At 45.2% G+C, this 12,170-nt stretch overlaps 1 protein-coding gene across 3 annotated transcripts in view; it reads right to left on the minus strand.

The window, feature by feature from the left end:
* The window catches only part of LOC106570238 (trafficking protein particle complex subunit 9), a 398,200-nt gene that overhangs the window by 306,131 nt on the left and 79,899 nt on the right, over positions 1-12,170 (minus strand). For all 3 annotated transcript variants that reach the window (XM_045694753.2, XM_045694752.2, XM_082961201.1), the window contains one exon: positions 2,766-2,851. In XM_045694753.2, coding sequence (XP_045550709.1) covers positions 2,766-2,851 — 86 coding nt within the window. The remainder of the gene's footprint in view (positions 1-2,765; positions 2,852-12,170) is intronic.

A 12,170-nucleotide genomic window follows, 5' to 3' on the forward strand; every position in this document is an offset into this window, starting at 1 on the left:
TGGTGGCGTGACAGTTATTTACAAAGCCATCCCTCTTGCTACTTTAGAGAGAGAATAAAGATTACACCCCTTTATTGGAAAACAAATATCAAAGTTAACCTATTGGAAATAACTCATTTGCATCCATTCTTGAAAAGGTTAATTAGCCCGACTGGCTATTGTTAACGATCTGGGTGTGTGTGTGTGTGTGTGTGTGTGTGTGTGTGTGTGTGTGTGTGTGTGTGTGTGTGTGGTTAGCCTGATCATATCGTTAGAACTGCATGGTTCAGTAACCTAAAAGTTCTCTCATCGTCACCGCATCATGTACAGTACCAGTCAACAGTTTGGACACACCTACTCATTCAAGGGTTATTCTTTATTTTTTATATTTTCTACATTGTACAGTCGTGGCCAAAGGTTTTGAGAATGACACAAATATTAATTTCCACAAAGTTTGCTGCTTCAGTGTCTTTAGATATTTTTGTCAGATGTTACTATGGAATACTGAAGTATAATTACAAGCATTTCATAAGTGTCAAAGGCTTTTATTGACAATTACATGAAGTTAATGCAAAGAGTCAATATTTGCAGTGTTGACCCTTCTTGTTCAAGACCTGTGCAATCCCCCCTGGCATGCTGTCAATTAACTTCTGGGCCACATCCTGACTGATGGCAGCCCCTTCTTGCATAATCAATGCTTGGAGTTTGTCAGAATTTGTGGGGTTTTGTTTGTCCACCCGCCTCTTGAGGATTGACCACAAGTTCTCAATGGGATTAAGGTTTGGAGAGTTTCCTGGCCATGGATCCAAAATCGATGTTTTGTTCCCCAAGCCACTTAGTTATCACTTTTGCCTTATGGCAAGGTGCTCCATCATGCTGGAAAAGGCATTGTTCATCACCAAACTGTTCCAGGATGGTTGGGAGAAGTTGCTCTCGGAGGATGTGTTGGTACCACTCTTTATTCATGGCTGTGTTCTTAGGCAAAATTGTGAGTGAGCCCAGTCCCTTGGCTGAGAAGCAACCCCACACATGAATGGTCTCAGGATGCTTTACTGTTGGCATGACACAGGACTGATGGTAGCGCTCACCTTGTCTTCTCCGGACAAGCTTTTTTCCGGATGCTCCAAACAATCAGAAAGGGGATTCATCAGGGAAAATCCCCTCCATCTATCTCCTCCACCTATCCCCTCCACCTATCTCCTCCATGGTTCCTGCATTAGGCGAGGAACACTCAGCAGCAGCCTGCCTGTCGCTGCCATCAACAGACCTGGGTTCAAATACTATTGGATTTCTTTCATAGACTTTCACAGTCTGATTTAGGTTGCCTGGAGTGACAGATGAACAGGGATTGCACTTGTGGGACTATTCCATTGGTTTCATTGTGGCAGGAATGCTCTATCAAGCGCAGCTAAAGTACTGAAAATAAAAGATTTTGTGTGAACTCAGGTCGGGTCAAGTCAGTTCATGATGAACACCATAGTTTGTGTTTAGGCCAAGTCACCCTGCATGCCACCTGTACTGTATCACATAACACCTAAGGCTGCCAGCTGCCATGGAAGTAGAACGGGACGGGGTCTGTCTCCATCTGTGCTTCCATCTATCCATCCGCAGGTGGGGAGTCAGTGGCTAATGATGTGTGTGTGTGTGTGTGTGTGTGTGTGTGTGTGTGTGTGTGTGTGTGTGTGTGTGTGTGTGTGTGTGTGTGTGTGTGTGTGTGTGTGTGTGTGTGTGTGTGTGTGTGTGTGTGTGTGTGTGTGTGTCTCTTCGCTGGCTAAGTGACAGTTTTAGGACCCCCTCGACAGCAAAGAAAATAATCCCTCATCGCGGTTTGACCTTCCACTCTCCTGACGCTTCAAAACACGTGTTTTAAACACACATAGACACACACACACAGAGACACTTCATTCTGCCCCGACATGCCAGAGGATGATAATTACCCAGGCCCATCCAGGTACATACAGCAACACCTTGGACATGACAGGCCCTAGGGCTCCTGTCATTGTGCACAGTCAGACATTAAACCACACACACACACACACACACACACACGCCCTTCCATGGCCATTTGCGCTCTGGTGTCCAATTAAGGGCTGCATCAGTTTCAGGCACACAGCGAGCAGCGCCTCGTGACGGTACAGTACGGCTGTTGTGCTTGTGTGTGTGTGCATGTAGACAGAGGCAGATGATTGTTGTGCGTCTCAATGCAGTCTGTGCCACATCAGTGCATCTGTAAAGAAACACTTCCATCATCGAGTAGCAAAGCGGTTTGATTCAACAATCAAATGCATGAGTGATCCTGAGAGAGAGAGCTTGAACCACACAGCGATATCAAGAAAGACAATAAAAGTGTGTGTGACTGAGTGCAAGCATCAGAGAGAGAGAGTCAATAAGAAAAAGGAGAGGAGAGAATGTCCATTTCCTCTCATTACCTTATTAGCGACAGTGTGGATAAATAGCATGAGAACTATAAACAGCAATAACACCACATGGGTTAACTCCTCCTACATTGTTCCAGTACACTTAGTGTCAGCGGAGAAGGATGGCCCAGTTTGTTCTGGACCTGTCCTGTACCATTATGACTGCATCTAAGTGTCCGAACAGGGCTTTTAGCTAGACTTTAATGAGGTCATCAAAGATAACTGCAAGACATTATCACTGTTGAATGGCTTGTCCCTGATGTGATGAGGGTAGTTTATTTTACCCCGAGGGGCCCTGACAACTCCTTTTCAGGGACTTTTACTAAGTTGTGGTGTTGTTGTAGTATCCAGAAGTAATGCTTCCCTCACCATGTGCTCCACGCGGAGTTCAAAGGGCATGGGGTTGTAGACCATCAGCTGGACCTCACACACATCTCCCTGGACCCACCGGAACTCTGAGGATGTAGAACAATACATCAGAGGAACTGATGCATTACATGTCTGAGCAACAAAAGTACATGCAACACACAGACAAATATGAGATCAAGTACGTATCGCTCGAAGCCACAGGCTCCGGCAGATATCTATTGTGTCAGCATACAGTAAGTTGGAATGCAGCCTACTGCCCTTTGACATAATCTTTCCCCACTGTCATCCTCTTTCTGTTCAATAAAGCCAGAAAATACCTTACAAATATATCATTATAATTCTGTGGGTACTTGAGTAATATGTAAATAGAATTCAGGGAAGTGGGAATAATATTAAACATTAAAAATGTGTTAAGTCTAAAGTTATATTTTCAATATGCCAGAGTATTTCAATTGCAATTAAAACCAACCTGTTTGATACAAATAATTACCTCATTGTGCCTCACGCATAGACAGACAAGTTAATAATTAATGACTTTAGTGAAGCAAATAAACAAACAAAAATATATAGATTGAGCTGCTGGCTCTGCAAATGTGTACATTTCATTTCGTATTCCATTAGCCCACGCAGGTGCTGTCGGTGAGAGGTGCTCAGGAGGATGTAAAGGCTGTGTCAGAGTTCAGCGTCAGGTCAGTTGACAAAACGAGGCAACCAAGTGCAAACTTTAAAGATGACCGTATTATATTACATGACTATTAGAAGACTTGGAGATGATAAGGCAAAGCATGTGCAGTGTTTCCCCTAGGGGAGTTTTCAGCAGTGTTGGAAACGGAACCGCGGGGCTCAATAGACTTCCAGTCATTGAGCCAACGATAATCCATTTAAAAGTGCCCAAAATTTTTTTTTTAAATTACATCATATTGTTTGCAGCAGTAGCAACAATTTAGCAGCAGTGGGCCACCGCTGCTAAATGAATATAGGGGAAACACTGATGTGCTATGTGATTAATTGTATTGTATGCACTCTTCTGGTTTTACAATCTCTTTCTATTCCTTACATGAACCATTTTAGTCTCTAGCCAGTCCTTCTCAAGACCTCCTGTGGTTCTCATTACCATTGCACAGGATTGTGCTATTAGAAAGTACCTTGAAAGACCCTATAATGAGATACAAGATGGTCCCGATTCAGCAGTGTCATTTGGCAGTGGAGGAGGGATTCTGAGATGGAGATTACAATGAAACAGGTGGAAACAGCTCTGTTACCAAACACACTACAGTCTTCCATCTCCATTTTGACAGTCCAATCTCTAAACGCATTCAACTATCACACAAGAGGACCTGGCTGAGCCTAAGCCCCGAGCAACACACACACACACACACACACACACACACACACACACACACACACACACAAACACACACTCGCATCTCCATATTCTGAGCTCCAGACTTGGTGGGTTTACGGAGAGTAAACTAAACTACCGGCGTGCACCTTGGGAAATTAAAACTTTAGTCCGAAGCAGAAAGAAGGAGAAGCAGGAAGAAGGAGAAGCAGGAAGAAGGAGAAGCAGGAAGAAGGGTATCTCTATAATATAAATGTTCAAATGAGCCTCTCACAACCCCAGGTCTGCCTCTCAGGTATCCTCCTCACAGAGCCAATTACATGTGAAATATGCCTCTGAAAGCACTGAGGATAGCTGAGCTGCAACCATCTCAGTTGTTTCCTAGTGGCACCCTATACCCTTTACATTGCACTTCCTCAACATGGGGCCCTGGTCAAACGTTGGGACACGCCCGAGCCTCCCTCCGTACCCAGAGGCTCCTGGCCATTCATCCATTCCAGATTGAAGAGACAGCAGAAAGGTTCAACACTTCAGAACCTCAGGGTGAATATGAAACATGTGGCGGAGTACCAGTCTCATTAGCGAACATTCCGCTCCTTGTCATAGCCAAAGAGGACCCTGTTGGAGCGAACAGAACAGAACAGGCACTGCAGATGTTGCCCGGCTCGCCTGGGCAATGGAGCATAAAACATGCGTGTGAAATAGAGTAGGATACTGAATGATGTATTAGAACAAACCATACCACCATTTATACAGTGTGTGGGTCAAATCAAAGTACAGGTTTGCAGATGTTATTGCAAGTGCAGCAACATGCTAGGTACAGAGGGAGGCTTGTGTGTGTGTGTATATATTATATATATATATATATATATATATATGGATCCATCCTCTCATTGCTCTGCCACAGTCCTACACACAACCGGCTAACAGTTTCCACACTGATTCATCAGCGCTTTGTAAATAAATATTTGAGTACTTTTCCTCCCTTGAAGTTATTCCCTTTGTGTGACAGTCCCTGAAACGTTTCCCCTGGAACACTGCAGGGACACTCACACGGAGGGAATAACTACATGACATGGAATCTGTACTGTCTCTTTAATATCAAACATGTCTGGAAATAACTCACACTCTAATAAGCTTTTATTGCTTTTCATTCACACTATCAAAGCTTCAGCACTGTAACAACCTGGCTGGGTATGATGAGGCCAGGGTTGGGGTCAATGCCATTTCAATTCAGGAAGAAGAGGCAGAAAGACTGAACACTTGTCTCTTTCAGTTTGCTCGTCTATTTGTGCACCTTAGTTGAAAAGCAAGGTAGGAAAACTACAACTATCGTATTGATTTACAAAGTACTGATGAATTGGTGTGTAAACTGTTAGCCGGTTGTGTTTAGGACTGTAGTAGTCAGAGAGGATGGATCCATATATCCATTCATCCGCACACACACACACACACACACACACACACACACACACACACACACACACACACACACACACACACACACACACACACACACACACACACACACACACACACACACACACACACACACACACACACACACACCAGCCATTAGGAACTATATATGTTATTGCTGGGTCGTGCTGAGAGAGGAGGCACAGTGCATTAGCAGGGGGCAAACAACCACTCCCAGTTACCTGCATTCTGACAGAGTCTAACAGCCCTCACACACAAAATACATTTTCACAGTCCATTCACCTCCTTATCCCCACGTTCATACAGTGATGGATCACAGTGTGGCAGCCTGACCTGCTATAGATGTAATGCTGTATCTATCATTACCTGCTAAGGGTGTACTGTATCTGACTACCAGCAGCCTGTTATGGACGCCCGGGCAGCCAATCCATTCATCCATTAATCAAACAGACAGCATCAGCATACAGACACACAGCCAGAGGACCCACTATCAACGCTGATGTAGGCTGATTCATCATTACTCTCTCAGTTCCCTAGTGAAATTAAATCAAACATTGTTTCGACAAACATTGAGTAGTCTCTAGATTAAAGTTTTACCAGTAAAGCTTGTTGGCGTCGTTTGGAAATTGAACATTTTTCAGTAGTAGTAGGCAAACCAGGGTTCAAATACTATTTGGCATATTTGTTTTAATACTTTGAGTGTTTGCTTTAGCCTGCCCGGCGGGGTTTGCACTTTTGCAACTGTTCTATTGGTTCATTGAGGCAGGCAAGCTAAATCAAGTCCAGCTGAAGTATTTGAACCCAGGTCTGCTGGTGTCACTGCCTCATCACACAGTATCCTGGAGCAGAGAGGGTTTTAGTGCTCTAATGTGAGGAGCACAACCACACTGCCTCATCACACAGTATCCTGGAGCAGAGAGGGTTTTGATGCTCTAATGTGAGGAGCACGACCACACTGCCTCATCACACAGTATCCTGGAGCAGAGAGGGTTTTAGTGCTCTAATGTGAGGAGCACGACCACACTGCCTCATCACACAGTATCCTGGAGCAGAGAGGGTTTTGATGCTCTAATGTGAGGAGCACGACCACACTGCCTCATCACACAGTATCCTGGAGCAGAGAGGGTTTTAGTGCTCTAATGTGAGGAGCACGACCACACTGCCTCATCACACAGTATCCTGGAGCAGAGAGGGTTTTAGTGCTCTAATGTGAGGAGCACGACCACACTGCCTCATTACACAGTATCCTGGAGCAGAGAGGGTTTTAGTGCTCTAATGTGAGGAGCACGACCACACTGCCTCATCACACAGTATCCTGGAGCAGAGAGGGTTTTAGTGCTCTAATGTGAGGAGCACGACCACACTGCCTCATCACACAGTATCCTGGAGCAGAGAGGGTTTTAGTGCTCTAATGTGAGGAGCACGACCACACTGCCTCATCACACAGTATCCTGGAGCAGAGAGGGTTTTAGTGCTCTAATGTGAGGAGCACGACCACACTGCCTCATCACACAGTGTCCTGGAGCAGAGAGGGTTTTAGTGCTCTAATGTGAGGAGCACGACCACACTGCCTCATCACACAGTGTCCTGGAGCAGAGAGGGTTTTAGTGCTCTAATGTGAGGAGCACGACCACACTGCCTCATCACACAGTATCCTGGAGCAGAGAGGGTTTTAGTGCTCTAATGTGAGGAGCACGACCACACTGCCTCATCACACAGTATCCTGGAGCAGAGAGGGTTTTAGTGCTCTAATGTGAGGAGCACGACCACACTGCCTCATCACACAGTATCCTGGAGCAGAGAGGGTTTTAGTGCTCTAATGTGAGGAGCACGACCACACTGCCTCATCACACAGTATCCTGGAGCAGAGAGGGTTTTAGTGCTCTAATGTGAGGAGCACGACCACACTGCCTCATCACACAGTATCCTGGAGCAGAGAGGGTTTTAGTGCTCTAATGTGAGGAGCACGACCACACTGCCTCATCACATAGGTCTATCTGTTGCCTAAGGATAGCAGGCTTTACATGGTTTCTCTCCGTCTCAACACAGTCCATTTCATACAACAGAAAGCAGCTACGGATTCCAGTAGTGACATAAGAAAAATGACCTAAACTAACAGAGGAATTAACGTCTAAAAATGTGAGATTTGTGAGTTTCATAAAACTATAAGTCTAAAACTATAAGTCTTTATTTGAAGCGCACCTACTTAAGGACTTCATAATCCATTCATAACCTATACATAACACATTCATAAGCAGTACATTAATGAGGAGTGGTTGTTTTGAGACGGTTTTAGAGTCCACTATACGTGCTGCTGTGCTGTGAGAACAAGCTCTGGCAGACTTGGGTGTGGTCTGTTTCAAGTGTTGAAACAGTTCCTGTTTGAGACTCATTGCGCGCCTAATGAGACAGAGGAGATATATTACCCATATTACCCATCTCTCCCTCTCTCTGCTACTCATTTAGTTTACATCCCTCTTCCCATCCTCCCCTCCCCCAGATACCCGCACACACAAATCAACAGTTTTTGAAGTTGAAGCCCCCTTAATATTCAAGCTGCTTCCTAAATGTTCCAACTACCAACAGCCAGTTGGTACTACCCATCTCCTCTCTCGCTTTCTCTGGGTCTCGCCCCCCTTGGCCTTGCCCTCTCTGTCTCTCCCTTTCTGTCCCTCTCTCTCCCTTTCTGTCCCTCTCGCTCTCTCTCTGGGCCTTTTGCCCAGGGGCCACTTAAGACCTTCGACAGCCCAGTTAACCATCGCTTCGCAAATCACACCTGGTATTTTCTGCCAAGCATTTTTGCTATTCATAAATTCCTGAATCAATTTGGATAGCGGGCCAATTGGAGTGCCTAGACTAATACAGGAGAGGAATGTAACAAAGCTACAACATGCTAAAAATAACCATTGACAATAACAACATATACGAGAACAATTTCAACAAATCAACTTCCACTATTACTGTGTTATCCCATTCAAATCAGCAGTACACATCTTGTATAACACATTGCTGCATCCCATCTTTTCTAATTTGAAAGGAAAACTCTATGTACTAAACCAAACATTCCCACAACATGTGCTCCCAAGCCAGTCTACCATCACAGGCAACGTGTGCAAATGTGCCTGACTCCTGCTTGGAAATCTAATTAAATATAACAACAAAAACGCCCCACACACTGGTGTTTATACAGAACCAAAGAGGGGTAGGTTCTCTAGCTTTGAGCATGTTCACACAAATCGCCCCCTACAGTAGCTCCACTATTGCACTGGGAGAAAATAGAATACACAATTCAATGAATGAGTTTGTTCTGAAGTGTCTATCCTATATCTGAGAGTTACACGAAAGATCAGGAAACATTTGCTAGTTTCCATATATGTCACGACTTCCGCCGAAGTCGGCTCCTCTCCTTGTTCTTGCGGCGTTCGGCGGTCGACGTCACCGGCTTTCTAGCCATCGCCGCTCCATTTCTCATATGTCCATTTGTTTTGTCTTGTTCCATACACACCTGGTTTTCAAATCAAATCAAATCAAATTTATTTTTATATAGCCCTTCGTACATCAGCTGATATTCTCAAAGTGCTGTACAGAAACCCAGCCTAAAACCCCAAACAGCAAGCAAAGCATGTGAAAGAAGCACGGTGGCTAGGAAAAACTCCCTAGGAAAAACTCCCTAGAAAGGCCATAATCACACTGCATGTATTTATCCTCTGTTCCCCTCCATGTCTTTGTGTGTAATTGTTTATTGTTATGTGGATATTGTCAGCCGCCATACTTTTGTTATGATCCGTGTTTTTGGCACGTTTATGTTTTTATGTGCTGTCGTTTTTGGACCGGAATTAAAGTGCGCCTGTTTACTACACTCTGATCTCCTGCACCTGACTTCGCCTCCGTACACACCCCCAACAATATACTTCCATACATTTGTTCGATTGGTACCGGGGGACCTTCAGACGAGTCTTGTGAGGCCTGTGGGCGTCCTAGAGCATAACAACCGAGGGGTCAGAGGGGTCATATTAGTGTGTAGCCCAAACTGTTCGCAAGCTACAGACAGAAGTTGGCAGATCGGCAGTACCGACTTCAGACGAGTCCCAAGATGCTTGTGGGGGTTGTAGAGCAAAACAGGGAACACCATCGTGTTCGTGAAAGTCTCAAACTGCTCAGACGATTTTGTGAGAAGACCGATTTTCTGGATGTCTCATGGTCTAACAAACACCGCTCTATCTCTGCCACCTTTCACCGCTATCTCCATTACAGGAATCCCCTGTTTTATGGCTCAGCATCAATCTGCTTAATAGAACATTACATTTACATGACAAAGGGGAGAGCACAGCTAGGAAATAAACACACAAACACAGCATACTGCAGAATGTTAATAACTGATTCCCCAGCAGCAAAATGTGAGATAGAGAGAGAAAGAGAGAGAAAGAGGAGAGAGAGAAAGAGGAGAGAGAGAAAGAGGGAGAGAGAGGAGAGAGAGAGAGAGAGAGAGAGAGAGAAAGAGGAGAGAGAGAGAAAGAAAGAGGATGAGATGGAGAAAAAGAAAGAGGAGAGAGAGAGAGAGAGAGAGAGAGAGAGAGAGAGAGAGAGAGAGAGAGAGAGAAGAGAAGAGAGGGGGAGAGAAAGAAAGAGGGGAGAGAGAGAGAGGAGAGAAAGAGAGAAAGAGAAAACGAGAGAGACCAAGCACCAACCAGCACATTCCACTGAACACCAATCAGCACATTCCAATGAACACCAATCAGCACATTCCAATGAACACCAAGCACCACATTCCACTGAGCACCAAGCACCACATTCTACTGAGCACCAACCAGCACATTCCACTGAACACCAAGCACCACATTCTACTGAGCACCAACCAGCACATTCCACTGAGCACCAACCAGCACATTCCACTGAGCACCAAGCACCACATTCCACTGAGCACCAACCAGTACATTCCACTGAGCACCAAGCACCACATTCCACTGAGCACCAACCAGCACATTCCACTGAGCACCAAGCACCAACCAATCACATTCCACTGAGCACCAAGCACCAACCAGCACATTCCACTGAGCACCAAGCACCAACCAGCACATTCCACTGAGCACCAAGCACCAACCAGCACATTCCACTGAGAACCAACCAGCACATTCCACTGAGAACCAACCAGCACATTCCACTGAGCACCAAGCACCAACCAGCACATTCCACTGAGAACCAACCAGCACATTCCACTGAGAACCAACCAGCACATTCCACTGAGAACCAAGCACCAACCAGCACATTCCACTGAGCACCAAGCAGCACATTCCACTGAGCACCAACCAGCACATTCCACTGAGCACCAACCAGCACATTCCACTGAGCACCAACCAGCACATTCCACTGACAACCAAGCACCAACCAGCACATTCCACTGAGCACCAACCAGCACATTCCACTGAGCACCAAGTACCAACCAGCACATCCCACTGAGAACCAAGCACCAACCAGCACATCCCACTGAGAACCAAGCACCAACCAGCACATTCCACTGAGAACCAAGCACCAACCAGCACATTCCACTGAGAACCAACCAGCACATTCCACTGAGAACCAAGCACCAACCAGCACATTCCACTGAGCACCAACCAGCACATTCCACTGAGAACCAAGCACCAACCAGCACATTCCACTGAGCACCAACCAGCACATTCCACTGAGCACCAACCAGCACATTCCACTGAGAACCAACCAGCACATTCCACTGATCACCAAGCACCAACCAGCACATTCCACTGAGAACCAAGCACCAACCAGCACATTCCACTGAGCACCAGTGGAATTATTAGCTTTATTAGAAGCTTTTGCCACAGAAATAATACCCATCCCAGCGTTGAGGAACATGCCTTCAGACTCACAGAGAGAGTCAGAGACAGAGAGACAGAGAGAGAGACAGAGAGAGAGAGAGTCAGAGAGACAGAGAGAGAGTCAGAGACAGAGAGACAGAGAGAGAGACAGAGAGAGAGAGAGAGAGAGAGAGAGAGAGAGAGAGAGAGAGAGACACTGAATAATAACATCTGCATACTAAGCAGTAACTTACTTATTATTACTATTATTTTTATTACTATTATTATTGTTGTTTATCATTCCAAATAGTAGTGGTATGGGTGGTAATGGTAATGATAGCAGTTTAGTGATGGTGGTGGTAGTAGTAGTGGTAGTAATGATGATAGTAGTTGTAGTACTGATGTAATGGTGAAGATGACCGTTATTTAGTTATAAGTTAGTTATCCTGTTAGGGCTAGGGGGCAGTATTTGCACGGCTGGATAAAAAAATGTACCCGATTTAATCTGGTTACTAATCCTACCCAGTAACTAGAATATGCATATACTTATTATATATGGATAGAAAACACCCTAAAGTTTCTAAAACTGTTTGAATGGTGTCTGTGAGTATAACAGAACTCATTTGGCAGGCAAAACCCTGAGACAGATTCTGACAGGAAGTGGATACCTGATGTGTTGTATTACCTTTAAACCTATGCCATTGAAAAACACAGGGGCTGAGGAATATTTTGGCACTTCCTATTGCTTCCACTAGATGTCACCAGCCTTTACAAAGTGTTTTGAGTCTTCTGGAGGGAGATCTGACCGAACAA

This window comes from Salmo salar, chromosome 14 (genome assembly GCF_965601325.2).
Source record: "Salmo salar chromosome 14, fSalSal1, whole genome shotgun sequence".
In the NCBI taxonomy this organism is placed as follows: domain Eukaryota; kingdom Metazoa; phylum Chordata; class Actinopteri; order Salmoniformes; family Salmonidae; genus Salmo; species Salmo salar.